This window comes from Trichomycterus rosablanca, chromosome 8, assembly GCF_030014385.1.
Source record: "Trichomycterus rosablanca isolate fTriRos1 chromosome 8, fTriRos1.hap1, whole genome shotgun sequence".
NCBI lineage: Eukaryota > Metazoa > Chordata > Actinopteri > Siluriformes > Trichomycteridae > Trichomycterus > Trichomycterus rosablanca.
In genome coordinates, this window is record NC_085995.1 from 24,545,591 (window position 1) to 24,571,560 (window position 25,970).

A 25,970-nucleotide genomic window follows, 5' to 3' on the forward strand; every position below is an offset into this window, starting at 1 on the left:
GTGCACAAGGAGTGCATCATGCATTTAAGGGTGGCTCGGTGGGTAGCACAGTCAACCGGAGCGGTCCGGGTCTTTTCTGTGTAGAGTTTGCATGTTCTCCCTGGCAGTTGTCACCTAGCATTCTAGGTACTGGACCAGTAATCAAAAGGTTGTTGGTTCATGCCCCACCACTGCCAGGTTGCCACTGTTGGGTCCTTGAGCAAGGCTTTTAACCCTCAACTGCTTAGACTGTATACCACAGTACTAGAAGTCGCTTTGGATAAAAGCTGCTAATATGGTCTGCTAAAATGTTGAACATATTAAATTTACAGTCCAAAGACATGCAGGTTAATTGGAGATACTAAATTGTCTATGACTGTGTTTGACATTAAACTGATGAATCTTGTGTAACCCGTTCCTGTCATGAATGTAAAACACGACCTTAAAATCCTAATAAACTAAATAAATGAACATTATGCTTTTATCTGTACAATTACATTACTGAAAGAATTAGTGGCTAAAAGGACTTGTCTCTGACTTGATGTTTCCAGGCAACACAGGATTATCATATTTGCACTCTGAACAGCAGCGTTATCATGCCTACATAATAATAAAATAACGCTTATTCGGTTTTAAACCGCTGATATTTACAATGCCATTGTGATGCTTCCTGTCATATAATATGCAATTCTAGGCTACTGTCGCTAAGTGCCACACTTGTTGGGAGTAATTACTGTTAATGTAGTGCATATAGCCTGCTTATCATGACAGATGACTAAGGAAGATTGATGGTATAGAATTACTGCATGGGATGTGAAATAAAGGCACTTGGTTCCTGCAATTAAAGGTCGGTGCAGGTATGTGGTACGAAAATAAGAATTCATGTATTTTGGTAAATTAGTATTTTAAAGGCCGAGTGATCTTTCATGTTAGCCCACCACCGCTGAGATTTGGATTCAGGGGGGAGTGTCTGAGGGGCGGATGGCCGAAGCCCTGCGATGGATTTGTTCTTTGTCAATTTTTTAAAATATATACACTAGGGCTGTTGAAGTTAATGCGATAATAACGCATTAACGCGATCTCAATTTAACGCGATAAAAAAAAATAGTGCCGTTAACGCAAATTCTATTTGGCTCTGCGAGTCATCCGTAGTTCATGTTGAGACTTGACCGTGCACGGCATCTCTCATTAAGACAGCGTTTCTCAAATGTAACCGACGTCGTAGTGATGCACTTTCTAAATAAAGAAATAAATACACGGTATATTCACAAGTTGTCGGGAGCAAAACACTTTTATTACTTTTTCTGTTACGGTACCGAATAGCGGACAGCTAGAGTCGTTAGCCAAGCATGCTATTCCATGAACTATGGAAGCCCCAAAGGGTCAAAACACACTCACTTCGTGTAGAAACCATTGTCACGATACAACCACAGAAAAGTCTGTTACAATAACTACGCCTTATCCCACCTAAAGCACCGCTGATCTACAGTGTTTGCTGATGGAGAAATTTTAACCTACAATCTGACATACTGTATATACGAAGTCAAGGGTCTCTGCTGGATAGTATTACTGCCTAGTATGTGAGTGAATAAAACTCCCTTACAGTTTTCTCTTGTCCCAGCAGTTTTTAACATAAGTACATTTAGCATAAAATGTGTTCACCATTTTAATTGTAACATTTCACTTAAAAATCCTTGTTTTCTATAACATTTACACCGATTTTTTTAATGCGATTAATCGCGATTAACTATATGAAATTCTGAGATTAATCACGATTAAAATTTTTAATCATTTGACAGCCCTAATATACACACTATATGGTCAAAAGTATTAGGACACCTGACCATGAGCTTGGTGGACATTCCGTTTCAAAAACAAATATTTTAAAATAAAGTGACCTCTATTTGATAATACGACTTTCCACAAATTTTGTGGGAATTTGTGGCCATTTAGTCAAAATAGTATTTATATAGCTGGGCACTGATATTGGTCAAAAAAGCCTCAACTGATGTTCCAGTTAATCCCAAAAATGTTTAGTAGGGCTGAGGTCAGGGCACATCAAGCTTTTGTTCGTGTCTTTATAGAGCTTACTTTGTGCACAGGGTGACAGTTATGCTGGAACAGGAAAGAGTCTTTCCTAAACTATTGCTGCAAAGTTTGAATTATATAATTTCATCATATAATCAATTTAAATTGCTTGTTAGCAATTGTCAGTAATTAAAAGAGGTGTTCCAGTACTGTAGTTCATATTGTGTGTGTGTGTGTGTGTGTGTGTGTGTGTGTGTGTGTGTGTGTGTTTTCCCAGAGCTAGTATTGAAGTTGCATAGTGGTTTATATTTACCCCCAAACTTCTATTCAGGACTAAACAGTTGCTGTAAATTCAGTTTATAAAGGCAACTCATTCTGTCTCCAGGTGCAAGTTATTATCACATTTCCTAAATAATTACCATTAATCTGTGTACTGGGATGAGGCAAAAGTATGACTGATAATTGTCAGGAAATGTATTTGTTACTCTGTTGAATGAGAAAAAATAAGTCTATTGATGGTTTGTGTCAATGAAGCTGCTGCATTCATGTGCAAATGAAACTAAATGAATTATTTGGCAACTCAGATGTTTAACCATGTCTTTTGGAATGTAAATCTATTCCTGAGGAAATTCTAACAAGACAGATTCATATTTCAAATACAGTATTATTATTATTAATAATAATAATAATAAAAAACTGATGTTTGCACTTTATTATCTTCATATTTGTATTCCTTAATATTTACTATCCTGGTCAGGGCTGTGGTGAGTCAGGTCGCCATCAGGGAACACTGGGCACAAAGCAAGAACACACCCTGGACAGCAGTGTTTCAATCACACATTCACTCACTCACACCTAGGAGCAATTTATTGCAGAGAGTTCACCTTCTGTGTGTTTTTGCAAGGAAGGAAAAAAACATCCAGAAGTATCCAGAAGAGGCTCACACAGAAAGGGGAATATGCAAAATTTGTCATGGACAGTAACAGGAAGCGAGAATCGAATAACCCAGGATCTTAAAAACTATAACACCCTGGCTACTGACTGCACCACCATGCTGCCATATGTTGATTATTAATTATTTTAGTTATGATTTATGATCCTTCTAGTTTAGGCTAGACATTTTTAGGATCCTGCTTTAAGTAGAACATTGTATTCTATTTTTTCTTTTGTATATTCAACGTATTTTAAATATTTAAGGTCTGTCTACACAGATTTGAATATGTTACTAGGAGTAAGATGTTATATTTGCCTTGCTGTTGTAATGCTTTTCCAGTAATCTTGGATCCTTGTTAAGTTAGGATGGCTCACAGTGTTTTTAGCCTATCTGTACTGTTAGGACCTGTGATCTGTGGTTGTGTTCACATTACCTTTACTCTTTTCATTCTTTCATCTTGACACTGCTCCATAATGGTCTGGTTCATGATGATTCAGAGCCTATGTGAAACTGATGTGAAAACACATTGTGGATTAGGTGCCAGGCACCATATGTCTAACAACTAGTTTATCAGAAAAAAACATAAAAATAACAAAAACTCTGTAAGGCAGCTTGTCAGATTTAAGTAACTCACATTTGTAAATTATTATAATTATTATTGGCAGCAGTTTGCTTAACAACTCCTCCATGGATATGATTTTGCCTAGTTTTTAAAATTGTGCTCTTGTTTATCTATGGTGAGTAAAGCCTGCAGATTCCTAAATGTGCATCTGGGGTTTTTGCCAACTCCTGAATGACTGTTTAATGTGCTCTTAAAGACATTATTGTAGGCTGGCCACATTTGAAAAAATTTACCACTGTTAAGTTATCTGCAGTTGGATATAATCTCACCTACTGTTGTTTGTTTAAATTACAGAAACACAGGCATGGAATTCCAGACATTGCAGATATATTTTTATTGTATTCCTCCTTTCCTTGTGATTGTTTTATGGTACGCTGCCGAAGACCTGTTAGCCCAGTTGGTATTCCAATTATTCCTTCATTCTTTCATCTTGACACTGCTCCATAATGGTCTGATTCATGATGATTCATAGCCTATGTGAAACCGATGTGAAAACACATTCTGGATTAGGTGTCAGGTACCTCGACCAGAAAGCAGAGGTCACATCACTGCAGATACATCGAGAAGAAATTTTGTTCTCTCTCTCTCGCTCTCTCAAGCACTTCCAAATGTGACTGTTAGATGCCCGGCTAGGTTGATAAAACTAAAACTCTTGAGGTAGTGCATCAGACAACGACACCACCTTAGTGTAATTAATAAGCTATTTTACTAAGATATTCTTTTCCAAAATGTCACAATGTACTAAAAATCAATTTTGCAATTGAACTTGAACTATGGAGTCAGTTTACATTACATATTGACACATTCTTATGACCGCTTGAGTCATGTGGTTGAAATTACTAGTGTGATTTATTCATTGTTGGACATTTATGGTTAAGTGATATAAACATTACATGACCTACTATAAGGAGAGCAATCAACATCAACATGGACATCAGTGTAATTATTTTTAGTAGAATGATGACCTTTGCTCCATAATCAGTATGACATTACTGCTTTTGTTCTTCTTGAGTAGGAGGTTAAATAAGACACTTCAGATGCAAATATTCGAAAAAAAGATGAACTGATGACAAATGACCTCATTTCATGCAGAAATTCTCAACAGCTAGTAATTGGGGTCAAGTTTCCTCTCACCTTTATACGTCTAACAACTAAAGTATATCAGAAAAAAGCCAGTCAAGATAACAAAAATCTTTCAGAGCAGCTTGTCAAATTAAATGCACTTTTAAAGACATTATGGTAGGCTGGCCACATTTGGAAATATTTACCAATGTAAAGTTATCATCATCTGCAGTTGTAGATAATGGCACTTACTGTTGTTTGTTTGAGTCACAGATTCTAAGACATGGAATTCCAGACATTCCAGATATACGTTTTTTAATCTGTTTCTTTATTCCTTGTGATTGTTCTGTGGTACGCTGCCTGATAAGCCTGTTAGCCAAGTTGGTATTCCAATTATTCTGTCACAAAAACAAGACTGCTATAAACTTTTGCATTTACAGCATTCATCAGATGCTTAATTCAAAGCTTATGCCGTCCAAGCAATTGTAGTCCAACTTTTTTTGAATGAAAGTGCTCGCTAAGTTGTTTTACTTATTTGAAGAAAGTGGCTCACAACTGTGACTGAATACATTTTAAGCAATTGATGGTTAACGGTCTTGCTCAGGGGCACAACAGTGCTTAAACCAGGGACTGTTTGGTTACAAAACAGGCACCTTCACCACTAACTATTTGAAGAAAGTCTTACCACAGTCTTAGAGTACAGTTTTTTATTCCTGCAGGGAACATAATGTGATTGACACAAAAGCTGCTAATTGATCGAGATGAGAAATGAGAATCTTTGCCAGTCTATTGCGTCAATCCGAGCTGCTCTGTGGCCTGTCTAACAATGGAGCTAGTGTACTAGCTGACCCGAGGGCAGTTCACGTAGCACTTTGATTAAGCGGCTGTGTGCTGATTACACCATCACTTCAAGTACAAACTAGGGGTCAAAGGTTTTTTGGGGTTTTTGGCACCAATTCCCATCTCCGATCTCCTTTCAGGGACATCGGCCGATAGCCGATTCCGATCGGGGGGGAAGGGGGGATTAGCAGTAAATAAACTTAAAAAGAGCCTCACAGTAAAGATAAACCGAAGCAGCGCGCGCGCACGTGTGTGTGTGTGTGTGTGTGTGTGTGCGTGCCTTTAGAAGAGACTCTTTGTTCGCAGTATCGCTATAAGTGATTCATTGATTCATGAGTTGATTCGTTTTTATGTGAAGCGTAAGTTTCTCTTCTCAGTTATCTCTCCGTGTTTACTGTTATTAATTAAATGTCGTGGGTTTTAAATAAACACCAGCTACTACAGAACATTCTGTGTGACTCTCTTACATTAAAAAGCTTAATTAAAAAGCTTAATTAAACTGCTATTACCACAGATCTGTAACCGACCGTCAGACTCGTTCCGTCTAAGGAGCTAAAAGTTCAGCAGATTATCCTGAACTAACGAATTTGGTAATGAATAAACTTTTGCCTCGGATTGGCTCTGTAACGTTTTCTGTTCTCATCTACATCACAAGTAAGAACCGCTTACGATTTACCAAAGTGAACCAGGAGTTTATATAACGTGCTGATAGAATCGACTCAGATGTGACGGGTTGAATTATCTTTTTAAAGTAAATATTACAATCAGCAAAATTACATCGTAAGAGCTTTCACGATGGTTTCTGTACGATTGTTGATGAATGGTGATGTGATGGTTGGTGCTTCGTAGCTCAAAGTCTGGATCAATCCACTGAGCTGTTAACTTAACATGGTCTTTATATATCACACGATCGGATCGGCTACTTTTAGGAAATATCGCCGATAGCATATTTTGATTAAAAATCGGCCGATACCGATTCGTAGCCGATCGATTGTCCCATCTCTAGTTTTAAGTGTCATCCCGCATTAGTGCCTGCCGTGCAAGTACTGTGCTGTTTCTCCATTCTCACAGCTACATGAGAATCTAAAATAAAATTGTAAAGATATTCAGGGATTTATTTATTTTTATTGAACTATTTGACCACGCCATAACTAAAATAAATAACTACACCATGTTCAAATTATGATAAATTGTGCATATTTTTTCCAAGAAATGTCTTTCATGGTCTGGATGCAAGATGGTGTTGATGAGAGGTCTGGGACTTGGCTTCTTGTTTTCTTTGGTCAAGGTCAATTTTTTCTGTACTTGCCAATTGTGTGTCAGCAGACTTGGGCTGTATCCGCATTATCATTGTTAGCCTAATTTGTCTAATTTGTCACAGCACAAGTTTATGCTACGAGTGTTTTCTCTGTGCTAATGATCAAAGTAATCCCAAATTGGTACAGTCATTGTACAAAAAAAAATCTTGATTTTCAAAATCAGTATATGAAGGATTTATTGCAATAAATGACATGATAGCCACCAGTGACAAGTGTCTGACTTCATGCTCTGCTCTCCATGCTTATTTCTGGCCAGTGTACACAGACAGGTTTCCATGGAAATTGATGCAGTGGATTGATTTTACACGGGGGACATTTATCAAATCCAAAAACACATCATGTTTCAAAAGGACCCTAGAATGCAGAAACACAGTGCAATTTGTTTGTGGCAGGTTTCCATTGTTTATAATTAATCTTTCTGATGAAATCATGAAATGATAACTGCCTTGAAATACTCATTAGAGAGAGCTAGGCTATATATTGCTGTCAAATAAGTCTTTACCATTCTTTTGTTTCCACAGCAACAGCATGGCGAAGAGGGTTGCTCTCATCAGCTTCCTGTCACTGGTCATGCTTATGAGTGTCCTGGGAAACCTGCTCGTCATGGTGGCTGTATGCAAGGATCGGCAACTCAGGTTCGGGTTTCCCTCATAATCTCAGTCTCTTTAGAATTTCATTTTGTTGCACTTTTCCACTTAGCCGTTTGCCACCTGAATAAACCTTTCATTTGCACACCTGTTGGTTTCCAAATTCTCTGCACTTTTTATAGATATACTTAGAGGATATCGCATGAATAAAGCTAATACATCTTTTGTAGGGTTATTTTATTTCACTTTTATGTGTTACCATTGCTTTATCCTGGTCAGGATAGTGGTGGGTGCGGTTCACTGAATTTCAATCACTGGAAGTATGTAGTAATGCATTAACACATCCCAGACAGGTACACGCCTGAACGACCAAGAGCACCTCTAGAGATTTGAAGTCTGATTCCCAGTGGAAGTGGCCTAGCACAATTTACCACTTTGCACTTGAGTCCCTAAATGTTCAATAAAACACCCCTTTCATAGGCATGACTTGTACACATGTACAATGCACATTAATGTTGAACTACTTCATGCTGCCTAGGGTCATACTGGATCCAGCACCACCTTGAAACACAAAGCGGAAGGCAGAAATACATTCAGGACAGGTTACCGATCTGTAACAGGGCGACACAAATCTACACTTTTACTCACTCACTCACACCTATGCGCAATTTGGAGTAGTCAGTCCAAAACTGGAGTACACAAAGGAAATTGAACTCCTCACAAACACTCACTGGAGACGAGGATCAAACCCAGGTCCTCAAGACCCATATAGCTTTGCACCCTCTCTACCAGCTATGTCAGCAGGCTGTCTCACTTCACTTGTATTTTAGGGCTGAAGCAATAACTATCATCTAGGCTGAACAGTACAGTGATTGTGGGATTTTGTCATGCATAAACCACTACACCTGAGAGGGCTATTATAAACTAAGTATCCATAAATATGTATTGATAGTTTTTGCTTGAACGAAAGCAGCTGTCTGTGAGGAGACCTTCAGGATTCAATTCTGTTTCATCACATAGTCAACAGAAAACCAATACTGTGTAATAACATGCTTGTTAGAGCAAAAGAGTTATATATGGTGGCTGGATACATTTCCTTTAGTATAAACGCTGATCAATATTCTGAGACAAGAGCTTTAAGACCTTAAAAATACAATCTTATATAATGTCTGAAACATTAGACATGGAGCCTAGTGTGGCTAGCCATACGTTATACGGCTCTGTGTGGGAACCCAACACTACAAGGTGATAAGAAGCAGCCATAGATTGGACACATGTCGGAGGGGGGTGTGTGGGAATGCAGCTATATTTGATCAGATCGGGGGTTGTGCAGAAGGCTGCAGCTTAACATTTGGAAACTAGGAAATATGAATGACTTTATAATATCTTGGGAGATAAGGGGAAAAATCCTGGAACAAAAAATTAGGCTAGGGATGTCCCGATCACGTTTTTTTGTTCCCGATCCCGATCCCGATCTTTTATTTTGATCCCGATCCGATACCGATTCTCAAACCGATACTTGTATTTTCTAGATATTGTCTAGATAAGAACTAGATAATACTGTTCACACAGTGCACACTTCAAGTACATTACAGTTATTCAAATTAATCCAATGTACATGTTTAACAACTGAATAGCTCTGCAGTGCTGTAGGAAAAAAATTGCCTGCATCCAAGCTATTGCTTAATGTTCTTTTACAAAATAAAAGTAAACAAACCTAGTGCAGCATTGTAGTAAAAATGAAGTGAGATAAATACAGTTTCACTTTGAACTTTATATTCAAAAAACATAATTCTGTTTAATGCAGTGATACACTAAAAATGAACAAAAATCTCCACTCACAAGTGGTGTAGCAGCTTAACTTGAATATAAAAAAACAAATAAGTTACTTAACAGCATTACAGTAAAACCTGAATACCAAAATAAAATTGAAAGTCACTCTTTTGTTATGAAGGAAAGCCAGTTCTTAAAGTGCTTGTATTGTGACAATGGTTCAATGGTACGCAAAGTGAGTGTGTTTTGACCCTTTGAGGCTTCCATAGTGCATGGGATAGCGGGCTCGGCTCTGGCTGTCCGCTATTCAGAACAGAAGAAGTTAATAAAGTGTTTTGCTCCCGACAATTTGTGAATATAGCGTGTATTTTATTTCTTTATTAAGCGAGTGCATCACTACGACGCTCGGTTACATAACTAAGCCAATCAGAGAGCTTGATACTGAGATGTCGTTCAGTCTTGTAACACGTAAACTCGTAAAAGCTGTATGTTATGGTCCTGAAGTTTTCATACTCGGATTAAAAGTTATTGTTTTGTAAACCGGAGTGATCCTCGACTCACACACCATATAAACAGTAAAATTCTACAGTAATGAACGCAGCTCTGCTCCTACCGCCTCGTGAAACGCTCGCATTACAGACATTACACCGCTGTTGGACTCGTTTCACTTTCCAATTTGAAGTATTTCCACACAGCGGACATGCTGACGTAAAACAAAAGATCGGGTTATGATCGGCATTAGTAAAGCCGATTTCCGATCAGTTAAAAATGCCTTGATCGGCCCCGATCCCGATCTGTGAGATCGGATCGGGACATCCCTAAATTAGGCTCTACCGAACAATTTAGAGCAGCCAATCCATCTCGTACCACGCTTTCAGGAGGTGATACAAATACTTCTAATGTTCATCAAGTGCTTTATCAAGCGTAGCATCATAGCTAGAGTGGAGCCTATCTTGAAAATAATATTATCTGCAAGATGCAAATATACTTGGGCAAGGCACCAGTCTTTCAGACAGTGTTACTGTCTCATTCATTTATTCACTAATTTACCTAGGGACAATGCAGTTAGCACTTACTGTTATGTTTTGTCATACCCAGTAAAAACCCATGCAAACATAGAAAAAACAAGCCAAGCTCCACAGAGACGGTTAGCAAAAGTAAGGATTCCAACCCAGGTCCTGTGGACCCTGGAGTGTTTAAACATTATTTAATACAGTCGAATTTTGTATGTCCTGGTTGATCTAATTTACCTCCAGGAACAGAAAATTGCTTTGGCTGTACAGAACTGTGGTGAAGCTACTCAGTTTAAACATTCAAACCTTTTCAGCATGCTTTGTACAATAATAGAAAGAAATCACAATCTGAAAAAAGACAAAGATCATTTCGATAGGGGAATTAACCAATGACATGACAAGAGACAGTATTAAGCCGAAACTAAAACAAACAGAAGTCTCTGCTGCCACGGGAACCACAACACTAAGCAAGGGGATTTAAGATTGTGACAAGTGTTCTGGATTCAAGTGTGGTCTTTGAGCACCCTCAGTCTATCACACCTGAGCCACAGAATCAACATTAAACAGACCTCTGTTACCTAGCTTAGGTGTGAACAAAAATTGAACGAAACAAAGAAAGACTGGAATAAATGTTCAACTGGGTGACATTCTGTGGTTCAAGTAAAGCCTATGATATGTTTCATCAGGCGTCAGAAAGCAGCCTAAAATACACTTCAGAAATACTGGATCTTTGATTGTTATACAGTTAAACAGTATTTGCCCTTTAACTGATTTCTTCCATTTTTGTTAATGTGTCACATTTAAATGTTTCTGATCTTTTAACTAAATGTAATATAAGATATAAAGGCAACACAAGTACACACAAAATGAAGCATTTATTTAAAACCTATGTCACCCGTTTGGAGAAAATTATTGCTTTACTATAAGTAAAAACCATTTGTGCCACCCTTGGCAGTAACAACTGCAATCAAACATTTGTTTTATCCTGCGATGAGTCCTACATTACTGTGGAGTAATTTTGGTCCACTGTTTTTTGCAGAATTGTTTTAATATGGCTACAATAAAGGATTTACACTGGAGGTTTAATGTCTTGCCACATCATATCAATCCTGCCTCAGTGGGATTCAGGTCAAGTCTTTGATTTGGCCACTCCAAAATCTCAATAGTGTTTCTTTTGAGCCATTAAAAGAGGGACACGCTCGTGTTCAGAAATCAGAATTCATGGGTTTATCAATTATGACAAGTCATCCAAGTCCTGCAGAAACAAAGTATCCCCAGACCCTGACCATGTTTGACTGTTGGTTTGGTGCTCTTATGGTAAAATGTGATGTGAGCTTTACGCAAGATGTAACAAGGCCCATGTCTTCCAAAATGTTTCACCTTTGACTCACCAGTCCACAGAATATTATCTCAAAGGTGTTGGGGTCATCATCCTGTTTTTAAACATATGTGAAATGAGCCTTTGTGTTCTGTTCTTCTTGGTCAGCAGTGCTTTGCACCTTGCAACTCTTCCTGGGATGCCATTTTTGTCCAGTGTCTTTCTTGTTGTAAACTCATGCACATTGCATTATTCAAAGAGTATATTGTGTTTATTTGGGTTATTCTTGTCTAATATAATATAGTAGTAATAAGAAAGAAATGTGCAAAATATAAGAAATTGGGGATTTCACAGCACTGGACAGAAGTTTTGTAAGTAGTAATAGGTAAAAGCTTTTATTGTACAGTACTATAATAACTGTTTTGCCTAGGTTTGGTTAAAAGTCTTTCTTTCTGGAAAGCTTGCACTGAAATGGAGTGTGGCCGTACAGCCTAACCACTGGGAGATGCACCTGTCAGTGCGCTCTCAATACTTGTCCCAAGACCGGCTAAAAATACAGAGGTTGTGTCAGAAAGGGTATTCGATTTAAAACTATGCAAAATCAGATATGTTAATCAAAATGATCTGCTGTGGTGAATCCCAAATACAGGAGCAGTTTGGGGCGAGGTACAGTATGCTACAGTACGTCAAACTGAGCAAGTGTTGATGCTCTGAAAGTTGTATACAGCTGTATCTCAACTAGCTTTATAAAAGCCATCTGGCATCATTACGATTTAACAAAAGGCTTTTATTAACAGGGATTTACAAACAGACACTTAATCTGACAGAGTAATTATCTGATGCCAAATCAGATATCAAATGTGCAAGTGGTTAAAACTTGTCAGTGCACTTCATGTTTTTATTCTTTCACAGATGTATATTGTAAACAGGCAGCTGGACTGAATTTGAATGCCATGCGACACACAGTTTGAATTGACTTAGAGTTTCTCAGTTAGCTATTTATAGCGGTGTGTTTTAGTGACTCTGACAGAGGCCCATAGCCTCAAGTCAGTTTTAATAGTCATTAATATAAAACCAGGCAGCCTGGTCTTTCTTAAGCAATATGGCACTGCCTATTATATTCTTATATATTTAAAAGGATTACCTTGAACACACAGACCTTTCTCTCTTGGCATAAAAATTCAAATTCTGAAGCTTGTCTTTCATGTATTAAAATATGAATTAGTTTAAAAAGGATATGAAATGGATATGAAAAGGTAATCTTGAACTCATCTATGATTATTACTTTGTATTACTGAGGACTGATTATCTCATGCTTTACTTTTATTATAACATTGTGTATTTTTTAATTTTCATCTTTTATTGAAATATGCCAATGACTTTTGACACATTTGATCGGTATGATAATGCTCGTTGTTATGGAGATTGAAAAGAACAAAAAAAATTACAATAATGAGAATCTTGTGGGTGGCATGGTGACTCAGCAGGTCGTAATTGTCTTGCACAGCTACTGGGTGTCAGGGCTTGAAGACCTAGGTTGAGTTACTCCTGCTCCAGTTAGAGTTTGGCATGTGGGTTTTTTAAATCTGGGTATTCCAGTTTCCTTCCAGATTGGCTGCTATAAATTATCATTTTTAAGTAGTTGATTAAGTGGGTGTATGGATGATTGCATTATGCATTTCAATAGACTGGTGTCCTGTTCTGGATGTATTTTTGCTTGGTACTCTATGAGGCGTCAGACTCACCAAAACCCAGTTCAAAATAAACACATTTAAGAGCTGTTATAAAACTGGCTGAAAAAGTTAAATGGTAGATTGTTAAAGAGACAAAAAACATGACAGTGGGTAAAAATTTGCAAAAGATGATAGCATTTGGGCTTCACTTATTTCTCATCATACCACAGATGTAAGCTCTTTGACAAACCTGGTCAGATGAAACAAAAAAGTGTTTTGGCAACAAACGCTTAGAGAGTTTAGAGTAAATGAAGATAATTATACATAAAAAAAAACTAACCATGATTAAGAATGATCTAGGACCTGTGATGTTTTTGGACTGCTTTTCCTTCGAAGACCTTATGAATCTTGCTGGGATTCATGGCATCATTAAGTCCATAAAGTAATAGATTTTAAATTAACGTAGAATTCTTTTCTGCTGACCTAACTGGTTTGAGCTAAAGTGGAGAGTCCACTAGAGATGACCTATAAGCCTGGAGAATATGAAGTGGTTCTTTACTGAGAGGAGCACTTAGATTTCTTTTTCTGTATTCCATCCATCACCCAATGTCGTAAAAATGTGCTGCCTCAGTGGATATAAAAAGTCTACACACCCCTGTTTAAATGCCAGATTTTGTGATAAAAAAAAACTCAGACAAATATAAATCCTTTTAGATTTATTTCCACCATAATTGTGACCTAAAATTTGTGCAGTTTAATTGAAAATAACTAACTAAATGGGTTAGATAAAAAAAATAAATAAATAAAATAATGAGGTTGCACATCCTCTTATAATAACAATCACATCCAAATCCTATTTAAGTTACGCTGTACTAGTAGGATTTTTCCTGACATTTAATTGCATCTTAGGGTAAAAGCCAAACATTTCCAAGGCATTACATATACTATAGAGTGCAGTAAAGAGAGTCATCATGTATAAACAGTTTTGGTACAAAAATTTCAGCCCTAAAATGCTAAAGATGAAGTTTAATTTCACCTCGTCATAGCAACCTGAAGCATACCTCCATATCAACAAAAGAATGGCTTCACCAAAGCTTTGCAATGGCCCAGCCAGAGCCCAGACCTGTATCCAACTGAAAATATGTGGGGTGACCTAAAGAGGGCTGTGCACAGATGATGTCTCTTACACAAAAATACTAAATGCAGTCATAAAATCAAAAGGTGCTTCAACAAAGTACTAGTTTAAGGGTGTAACTATTTATATTTATATTTTTGTTTCCGCCTAAATTATTTCAGTTTGTTTCTCAATTGAATTGAACAGATTATAGGTCAATTAAAAGGTGAAAAATTGAAATAAATCATCTTTTTTACATTACAAAAACCTGGCATTGTAACAGGAGTGTCTAGACTTTTTATATCCACTGCATCCTTAGAATTAAGAGTTTGCACAGAGTACTAAATTCAGGGCTGCTAATAATTGTGTCATTCATTTGGTTATAAAAAGAATAGCTCCCTAGCTCCCTATTGTGTGTGTTCTTTTAGGCTAACTGTCTACAACTTTTATTACCAACCTTTATTTCTAATTGAGGTGCAGAAAGTTTAATGGCTTTGTAAGTAATTAATACAATGAGAACTTTTGGGACCAGTTGGTCATTTTTTTAAAGCAAGTTTGTTATAGGCTGATAATCAGCTGGCCATGCATTTACACTGACCTGATTGGGGTGGGAGGGCATTTTGACAAGCGCCTAGTGATAACCACTGCAATGATGACTAGGATAAAGCACTTAGGAAAAATGGCAGTTGTTTATTGTTCAAATCACTTTGTAAACACTAGAGCCAAAAGTCCACCTCATGTCCGTTTAAGCATGTATGTGTCAGTATTATAATCCTCAATTTTGCACTGTTAAACATCAGCTAGACTCAGATCTGCACAGCATCATACTTTCTAAGGTCCTGGGTTTGTTGTGCACTTCTGGTCTCTGGTGAAGTTTGATAAAGTCTGCAACTTTTCCACATGTTTGCATGGGTACTCTGGTTTTCTTATACATCTCAAAAACCTGTTGAAGGTGTATTGACTGCACTTCATAGCCCCTTTGGATGAGTTTTACCCTGAGAATAGTTGCACTCTGTCTGGCACTTTATTCCTCAATGTGTCCATTGTTATTGGGTAAAATATGTATGGGAAGTGACTGGATGTTTTTCTGCACTCTCTCCATGATCTCTGAAGAAATGATGCTCCTCCAGATCCAAGTTTGATGTTGTATATCCGGCTTGTTGTTTACCTTCAGCTTGGGAAATATGAACGCTCAGTGCAAATAAAGTTGTATGTATTAGCCTTCTTCTTCATTTACTTACTACAAATTCTCTATTTCTGTAGGAAAATTAAGACCAATTACTTCATAGTGTCGCTAGCCTTCGCCGACCTGCTGGTGTCAGTGCTGGTGATGCCATTCGGGGCCATTGAGCTAATCCATCAGAACTGGATCTATGGTGAGACTTTTTGCCTGGTGCGCACCTCGCTGGACGTGCTGCTGACCACTGCCTCCATCCTGCACCTGTGCTGCATATCTTTGGACAGGTGGGACACACTAACATACTTATACGAGGCATGACTGAGGAAACACAAGATATTTATGCATGTATAATAGGTGAAAGCATATAAACACAATCATTTTCATGGCTTTTGTGTATTATTTAGAAAAGCATAAAGAAGCATAAAGCAATAAATCAGATTTCAATTCTTCTAATAAAGTATACGAGTAATTCATGATGTTGCAGTTTCCATGGTAACTTTTGTGCGGTTCATGGAGACTTTTGTGTGTTCAACTGCTAAATTATACACTGTGCTATTCTTATGAAGCCAATTCACATAATACTTTAAACAGAATCAAAAGGTAAAAAGTTAGTAGAGGTTTAAACACTGTACACATACAAAGCTCATTTTTAGAGAAGTTGGCACATTTTATAAAATGCAATAAAAACAAGAATCTGTGTTTGATTTGTTAATTTTTTAGAATATTCTACTGAAAAGTACAAGCTGTGTTTGGTTAATTTTCTGGAGCATTTATTTAACTGACTGAAGTACAAAGAAATAATGTGACAGACCAATTTGATTGTATTTTGTAAAAATAAGCACATTTTTAATTTTCTGCCAGCAACACACATAACCATAATGCAAGACATTGCAGTGATAGCTCAATGATTATGGTACCGGACTAGTAATCAGCAGTGTTGATGTTGGGCCACTGAACAAGGCACTTAACCCTCAGCTGCTTAAATTGTATTCAGTCACAATTTTAAGTCGCTTTGGTTTCTGCTAAATGCCATAAATACTTTTATTTGTCCCGGTACCCAGCTCTGTATGACTAGAACCTGGTGTTTCCAGATGTTGGAACAAAAGTGTTACACAAATAATCTTAATCATGCCGAGCCAGGGAAACCTGGTGTCACTCAGTGTAGTTATTAAATTATTAAATGTTTGAACAAGTAAAGCATATTTTTGTTAAAGTTTTTACTTTTAATTTCTAACAGCCTCTCAAAACAGTGAGCAAACAATACATTATTAAGGCTGTGTTTTCTTCTCATAGATCATGCCAGTAATGGTACTTATTGCTTCCAAGCTGTTAGACTATATAATGGATTACTAAGAAATTACAATAAATGAATGGACAGCATCTAGTGCTTTTAAAGAATCATCGTAATTACTTTAAAAACTGTTAAGCACTTTTTAAAAAGTCAGCAGGATGGGAGCTTTTGTTATTCAAACACACACTGCTATGTTTCATTTGCCACTAGAGTACTTTTTTGTGCTCGGTTCCTTTCAACCAATTTGTCTAAATTCACTGAGTGTGCATTCAGCTGTTATCCATTATATGCTGGGACATTTAATCCAACAGCCTTTTTTCACTGGAAATAAACACTCTGGCATGAATGATAAAGAATAGAGGCGGATTAGGTTTGAACACTTTTCTGGAATGCCAACTTTTTGTGTGACATTTTTACATTGTAAAATAGTTTTGCAAGAACAATATAATTCCACAATTATAACATTTTGACTGATGTCATACAAAAAAATTGAAAAATAAATTATCCTGCGATGGATTGGCACACCAGTTTTTCTCATTTGCGGGTGTGAGTCAGTGAGTGAATGGGTGACTGTGGTGCCCTTCTCAGAATGTATTCACACCTTTCATCTAATGTGTTTAGTAGGCTCTGGGCTGACAGCAAAATATGTTAAAGTGCTAATAATTAGGTGGCATAGACGAGCAGCCTTTGGTCTGTGAGGAGTTTAGAATGTTTTAGTATAGAATAGAATGCCTTTATTTGTCATATATACTACATATACAGATGTACACTCTCACTCACTCACTCACTCTTAACCGCTTATCCAATCATGGTCGCAGGGGGATGCTGGAGCCTGTCCCAGCTTTTCAATGGGCGCAAGGCACACAGTAACACCCTGGACAGGGCACCAGTCCATCGCGGGGCAGACACACACACACACACTCATACACAGACCCATTCACCTATAGGGCAATTCAGTGTCTCCAATTAACCTGACTGCATGTTTTTGGACTGTGGGAGGAAAACTGAGCTCCCGGAGGAAATCCACTTAGACACGGGGAGAACATGCCAACTCTGCACAGAAAGGACCCAGACCGCCCCACCTGGGGATCGAACCCCAGGACCCTCTTGCTGTGAGGCGACAGTGCTACTCACTTAGCCACCATGCCGCCCTATACTTATGTACAATACAACAAAATTCTTTCTTCACATATCCCAGCTTATTTGGAGACTGGGGTCAGAGCGCTTATTTGGAAGTGGAGTCAGCCATTGTACGATGCCCCTGGAGCAGAGAGATTTAAGGGCCTTGCTCAAGGGCCCAACAATGGCTGCATGGCAGAGCTGGGATTCAAACTCTCAACCTTTCAGTTAATAGTCCAAAGCCCTACCCACTAGGCTACTACTGTTTTCACCTGTGCCCATATGGGTTTCCTCAGAATTTTCTGGTTTTCTTCCACCTTTGAACACATGAAGATGTATTGACTACCTTAGGTTGCCCCTTGGTTTAGGTTAAAAAGTAAATAGGTTTGTAAGTGATGCGCTGCAATGAATGCCCTCATGCCCAGAGGTCTTCAGAAATGACCCAGGGACGCTGCAATCCTGAGCCAAAGTGATAGCCCACTAGTTAACTGGCTTTCCTCATTTGCTTCAGTGATGCAGCAGGTAGTGTGGGTGTCACACAGCTTTGTGGTCCTGGGGATGTAGCTTTGAACTTTCTTCCATTCACTGTCAGTAAGAAATGTCTAATGTTTTACCTGTGTCAGCATTGATGTTCTATGAGTACTCTAGTTTCTTCAGAAATATGATGGTAGGTGGATTGGCTGCATAATATTACCAATAGGTGTTTGTTTTGTTTGTTTATTAGGATTTTAATGTCATGTGTGACAGAAACGGTAGTTACTCGTTACACACAAGATTCATCAGTTCACAAGGTTATATCAAACGCAGTCATGGACAATTTAGTGTCTCCAATTCACCTCACTTGCATGTCTTTGGACTGTGGGTGGAAACCGGAGCAGCCGGAGTAAACCCACGCAGACACGGGGAGAACATGCAAACTCCACACAGAAAGGACCCGGACCTCCCCAACAGTGCTACCAATAGGTGTACGACAATAAGTGAGGAGATTAGTGTGTTATTTTCTGTGATTTATTGGTATCCTGTAAAGGCCTTTTTTGTTTAGGATGTGGGTATTTCTTTTTAATTAAACATATAATTGGTTTCTAACACATCAGATCTTTCATAATTGGCAAAATAATTGTTCGTAATTGATTGTTTATGAATAGTTTGATAGGTTATTATGTAAAAATTGTATGGGAGGGCTGAGGGATGCTTGTAAAACCACCTGTCATGTGTGGCTGCTTCTTGCCTGGATCATTAAAAGCCTGCAGATACAGAGAGACTGTATCTGGTGTCAGAGGGGCAGAACAAAAAAAGTTAATCTTGGTCTGTAACAAAGAGTCTGAACCTTTTTTCAGTTCTTTTATGTTTGTTTCTCACTCACTTTCTGTTCCTTGTTTATCTGTTGTTTTTCTCTTTATTCATACAGCAAGTAGGGTTTAGTTGAGTATAAATTTAGCTTGTGAAAAAAAAATGTAGATTTGGTCTCTGAGTGGTTTATTTCCTTTTTAGCAGCAGGGTTAGAAAAAGTAAAAAAAGAGTTTTGCATGGCCAAACAACTACTACTTTGTGCTTTATACCACTTTGATCATTTATAACAATAAACATTCTTGCAGTGGAGAACTAAGTGGAGAATTTCCAGGAAACCCTGCCACTGTTATCTGCTTCTTGCTATCATAAATCTGCAGTCAGACTCGAAATCAGCCATGTAATTTTCTAAAGTAACTCAGATCTTAGAGAGACTTCAACAGAATGCCTCCTGGATGATGGTTCTGTAAGTGGTGCATTTGGCACACACTATTGTTTTAAGCATATTTTAAGCGTTTGAAAAAGATGACTTACTGCATATGTATAGCAGTAGCTTAAGGTGTGTGTGCAAGGTTTGAGATAAAGGCTTAATACCAGAAATCAGTAAGATCAAAAATCAAATAGGCAATAATGGGCTGATTACATATTTAATGACCTGGAAAATATTACAAAGTGTATGAAGAGGGTTTAAAGACTGCAAGTCTTGCAATCTGAAGATGCTTAAGACTGAAGCTCTTAGGCTGCATTCAGATAGTTCACACAGTTTTTGCCTTGTTCACTGCTTATTCATTCATATTGCCACTTAGCATTTAAGTCTTTCACATAATACACAGTAAAACCGCTTTCTGCTGGCTGTGTCACTGAGCAGCAAGCCTGAAGACAATACGTAACATTGACTGACAGTGCTGACGGTTTATTTACATGCAGGTTTTTATGAAATGAGTTCATTGATATTTGGAGACATAAAAAACACAGCAAAAGAATAAAGTTGGGTCATGAAACATTGTTTTGTTAATCTAAGGCAAATGAAATCTTATTAAAGAGTGATTCTAGAATTAGTAAATGTGGGATTGCTCTTTCTCACAGCATCATGCTCAGAAATTGGTTGGTTTTTTAATTAAACAGATTTAGTTCAGTTTATTTAATTTTTAAAATAAACCAGTTGAACTAAACAGTTCATGGTTTGTGTAACAGTGAAAATCACTTTGTCTTGGCCATGTCTGTGCTTTGCTTCTGTCTACATCATATAAACGATTTGTCTTATTGGCAATGCTTTGATAATGTCAGAGGCAAACTGGGTCAAAGTTCAATCAGATTAAACTATAAGCTCAGCGTCAAGTGGTAAAAACCACGCATCACAGCTTTAAAGCTAGCAGGGCGGCAGGGTAAGCGGCACCACCTCACACCATAGAAAACTGTGGCACAGCTGGTGCAAAAGCGGTTTTGCCGCGTATCATGTAAATGCAGTCTTAGTTTTTTAAATGTCAGCAGCAAGGCATTTACACAGTGTCTGACATCTGAAATAAAATGCAACTGCAATTAAAAGAGAAAGAACCTGGCTCACTACCCTTGTGTTAGTTACTCACGCCTGCTGCTATAGCATGCAGCGTTTAAAATATAATAGCACTCTGACTGCAGTGAGTGCACAATTTTAGTGTTGCACATTAGGGGTATAGTGTTGGAGCCTGATAAATCAGTGGAAAAATCCTTACTGAGCGTGTTGGTTACTGGCTGTGCAGAATTATGTTTGTTCTTTCTGTGTGGGTTTAAACAAAATAGCAGATCTAATAGAAGTACAATGAAAAGCAAGATAATGACTCATATATAGCACTTTATTCTGAACAGGGTCACAGTGAAACTGGAACCTAGTTAATTGCATATTAGTCAGAACAAGTGCATTATTTTATGGTGGTGCCTATTTCCAACAGCTGTAAAGATCATTTGGTTGTGTAGAGCTTTTGAAATTAATTATTGTGCGCCCACAGGCACAAAAGTTGACATAGGTCAAAGCATCCAAACTTATTAGACTCTTTGAATAAGAAAAAGCTGTAATTATTGAAGCTTTTTCACAGAAAAGCCTTAGCAAAGTGCTGAAATTTCTCTAAACAGTCCATGTATATCCATGTCCAATCCATACACTCCTAGAGAAAGTCCAAGCTGAAAAAAATATTGTATGCATACTATATTCATTCATTTATCTTTAATAGTCAGTTCATATTGATCATGGTCACACTGGTCTGGAGCCTCTCGCATATACTGTACATTGGCTACAATGAAGGATCACATTCTGGACAGTGACACTAATCGATTGCAGGGCATCACACACTCACCCATTTATTGTTCCACAGTATAAAGTATCCAGAAACCAGAGCTTCTTTATGGTCATGATAGACGATGCAAAATTGTACACAGACAGTAACCTAAGATCAGGATCAAACTTCCCTGGAGTTTTAAGTGTTGAATTGAGTCATGAGGTCTACTGGTAGTGTGAAAAGCTTACACTTACAACTCTTACATGTTGTGTTCCTCTTATGAAGCTGTTAGCATTTATTTACTTAAGCAGTGATGAGAAAGAATTCTCTCAGACCCACAGGGACCATAGTGTTATAAATATTTACTTCCATCAGTGACACGTAAAGTCCATTAGGTTGGTGTTAAGGTTCATTAGGCACATGTGGCAGTTTTAAGCACGTAGAGGTTTGGCTATTGAGCCTTAGTATACTCTGGAAATAGGATAGCAATGAAATCCTGGATAGGACCTTGATGTTTGTTTGTTTTTTTGTAGTTTTAATTGAAAAGCATTCAGTTTGCACACAGCAGTTTTTGTATTTCATTTAGTAGTCATGTTGAAGTTCAAGGGCAGAGTTATAGTTTTACTATTGGAAATTCAGTCTCAAACATGCATATATACATATGTATATATACAGGGGTTGGACAAAATAACTGAAACACCTGTCATTTTAGTGTGGGAGGTTTCATGGCTAAATTGGACCAGTCTGGTGGCCATTCTTCATTAATTGCACATTGCACCAGTAAGAGCAGAGTGTGAAGGTTCAATTAGCAGGGTAAGAGCACAGTTTTGCTCAAAATATTGCAATGCACACAACATTATGGGTGACATACCAGAGTTCAAAAGAGGACAAATTGTTGGTGCACGTCTTGCTGGCGCATCTGTGACCAAGACAGCAAGTCTTTGTGATGTATCAAGAGCCACGGTATCCAGGGTAATGTCAGCATACCACCAAGAAGGACAAACCACATCCAACAGGATTAACTGTGGACGCAAGAGGAAGCTGTCTGAAAGGGATGTTCGGGTGCTAACCCGGATTGTATCCAAAAAACATAAAACCACGGCTGCCCAAATCACGGCAGAATTAAATGTGCACCTCAACTCTCCTGTTTCCACCAGAACTGTCCGTCAGGAGCTCCACAGGGTCAATATACACGGCCGGGCTGCTATAGCCAAACCTTTGGTCACTTGTGCCAATGCCAAACGTCGGTTTCAATGGTGCAAGGAGCGCAAATCTTGGGCTGTGGACAATGTGAAACATGTATTGTTCTCTGATGAGTCCACCTTTACTGTTTTCCCCACATCCGGGAGAGTTACGGTGTGGAGAAGCCCCAAAGAAGCGTACCACCCAGACTGTTGCATGCCCAGAGTGAAGCATGGGGGTGGATCAGTGATGGTTTGGGCTGCCATATCATGGTATTCCCTTGGCCCAATACTTGTGCTAGATGGGCGCGTCACTGCCAAGGACTACCGAACCATTCTGGAGGACCATGTGCATCCAATGGCGGTGCCGTGTATCAGGATGACAATGCACCAATACACACAGCAAGACTGGTGAAAGATTGGTTTGATGAACATGAAAGTGAAGTTGAACATCTCCCATGGCCTGCACAGTCACCAGATCTAAATATTATTGAGCCACTTTGGGGTGTTTTGGAGAAGTGAGTCAGGAAACGTTTTCCTCCACCAGCATCACGTAGTGACCCGGCCACTATCCTGCAAGAAGAATGGCTTAAAATCCCTCTGACCACTGTGCAGGACTTGTATATGTCATTTCCAAGACGAATTGACGCTGTATTGGCCGCAAAAGGAGGCCCCACACCATACTAATAAATTATTGTGGTCTAAAACCAGGTGTTTCAGTTATTTTGTCCAACCCCTGTATATGTGTGTGTGTGTGTGTGTTTGTTTGCCCTATAAAGGATGATGTTTTCTGCCTTTCGCCCAGTGATTTGCACCCGCAGCTAACCTGACCAGGATATAGCACTGATAAAACAGAAAATAAATAAGTGAGTGTGTGTGTGTGTGTGTGTGTGTGTTTGCCCTATGATGGACTGGTGACCGCCCAGTGATTTGCACCCATAGCGATCCTGATCAGGGTACCTTTACTTGACAGACGTACAAAGAAAAGACTTGATTGTATTTTGTAATATACAATATAATATATTATATAATATATAATATAAACACACCCCAAAAAAGTAAGGACGGGGCAAAATAAGATATATATATTTTCAGAAACAGTTTTTAGAATATTAGTGACAGTATGATTCATCTTTGCAAACAAGATTAGTTTGTGGCTCAGCACTTTCACCACCTCACAGCGGTCCACTGCTGCATCGAGAAAGTCAGACTGAAACTTTATTATGCAAAGAGAAAGTTATGCATCACCTGTATGCACAAACATTGCCAGGTTCTCTGGGACCTGCTTATCCCAGATGGATTGAAAGAAAGTGGAAAGTGTGTAGTCAGATAAGTCTATGTTTGAGCTTATATTTTGGAAAAACGAACGATGCAAAAGAACTGGTAGAACCAACCAGACCAACCAGTTCTTAGTAAAAGGTGCAAAAGCCAAAATCTGTCATGACAAAGGGGTGCATCAGTGCCCACGGCATGGGTAACTTGTTACCTGGCTTAAAACCTGGCTGAAAATTTGCTTATTGTGTTACATTTATAATAGTTTCTTGGACTTGTGTGATTCTTACCTTTAAATAGTATTTTGGCTATAGCACTGGTAAAACAGACAATAAATGAATGTATAAATAAATGAATGTGTGTGTGTGTGTGTGTGTGTGTTTGTTTGCCCTGTGATGGACTGGTGACCAGTGATGGCATAGTTACCTTTAAAAAGTAACTTAGTTACTTTATTGATTACTTGATTTTAAAAGTAACTTAGTTACTTTATTGATTACTTGATTTTAAAAGTAACTTAGTTACTTTATTGATTACTTGATTTTAGTAAGTTAGATTGCAAGTTACTTTATTAGTTACATTCAGCAGCTGCCGTAATGCAACTGGAGCTGCGTAGGCGATTGAAGCGGAATAAGAAACAAGAAAGACGTGAAAAACTAAGTCCTCTGTTCACAAGTGTAAGTAAGATAAATGAAATAAATTTTTTAAAGACAAATAAATAACAAAAAGACGATAAATATCCAAAATTTCTGCGAGTGGGGTTTGTAATGAGTCTGTAACTATGGTGATATTACATCATCACGTCCCCACGTGTAGTACGTAGCGGTGTTGTGTGCATACTGCACACTTCTGTACTGAAAGTATGTACTTCTTTACTGGCAGAGTAGTGCATACTTCCTCCAATCTAGTACGTACTCTGTAAGTATGCGATTTCGGACGCAGCTCGTGACTTAATTGTCGCATAGGCCAGACGTCACTCCCCGAGACGCAAAAATAGTAACGCACAGTAACTTGGATAAGTAACTTTAATCTGATTACTGGATTGGAAATAGTAACGCGTTAGATTACTCGTTACTGAAAAATGTGGTCACATTGGTGACCTGTCCAGGGTGTTTCCTGCCTTTTGTCCAGTAATTTGCACCCACAGCGACCCTGACCAGGATATAGCACTGGGAAAACAAACAATAAATGAGTCAATGAATGAATTAATGTGTGTGTGTGTGTGTGTGTGTGTGTGTGAGTGTGAGTGTGTGTGTGTGTGTGTGAGACCAGTTAAAAAACATTACCCAAAGGACTTGTGGTTTTGCTCCACACTTAATGAATGAACTCTCACTCAGAATAGCTGCACTTCCAAAGTAAAGACTGCAATCAGTGTCTAATGCTCTTGGCTCCCGATTTTGTTGCTTCAGAGAACCCGAATGGCATAGAAAGAGGTGAACAAAAACATGTTCCTAAAAGCTTTATTTTTAGAAGGTACCAAGGGAAGGTTGGCACACATTAGGGATCTTAGTGACTATGTGCCCACCTTAGCCATGTACCTTACTTAAGTAGCCCTAGAGCTTGATGTTTGCTTCCAGAGCTCAGACGTTTGCTTTTTATTTAACAGCAGAATAGCGAGCACTTGTCTGATGGCTTGTTCAACTGTGCTTGGTACTGAAGTGTTTACACAACACTTATAATCTAAAATGGTAGTTTCCCCTTTTTACTTCACACATTGAAACTGACAGAGCTAGTTTAATGAAAAAAGACAAAACACATTTATGCTATATTCTCACACACATACAGGCCACAAGTACACTATATTGCCAAAAGTATTTGCTCGTCTGCCTTCACACGCATATGAACTTGAGTGACATCCCATTCTTAATCCATAGGTTTTAATATGATGTTGGCCCACCCTTTGCAGCTATAACAGCTTCAACTCTTCTGAGAAGGCTTTCCACAAGGGTTAGGAGTGTGTTTATGGGATTTTTTGACCATTCTTCCAGAAGCGCATTTGTGAGGTCAGACACTGGTGTTGGACGAGAAGGCCTGGCTCGCAGTCTTAATTCATCCCAAAGGTGTTCTTTCGGGCTGAGGTGCAGGCCAGTCAAGTTCTTCCACACCAAACTCGCTCATCCATGTCTTTA

General features: G+C 38.4%; 1 protein-coding gene across 1 annotated transcript in view; it reads left to right on the forward strand.

The window, feature by feature from the left end:
- Positions 1-25,970, forward strand: part of htr4 (5-hydroxytryptamine receptor 4) — a 136,142-nt gene that overhangs the window by 37,740 nt on the left and 72,432 nt on the right. The window contains exons 3-4 of the mRNA XM_062999958.1: positions 7,306-7,419; positions 15,526-15,726. Coding sequence (XP_062856028.1) covers positions 7,306-7,419; positions 15,526-15,726 — 315 coding nt within the window. The remainder of the gene's footprint in view (positions 1-7,305; positions 7,420-15,525; positions 15,727-25,970) is intronic.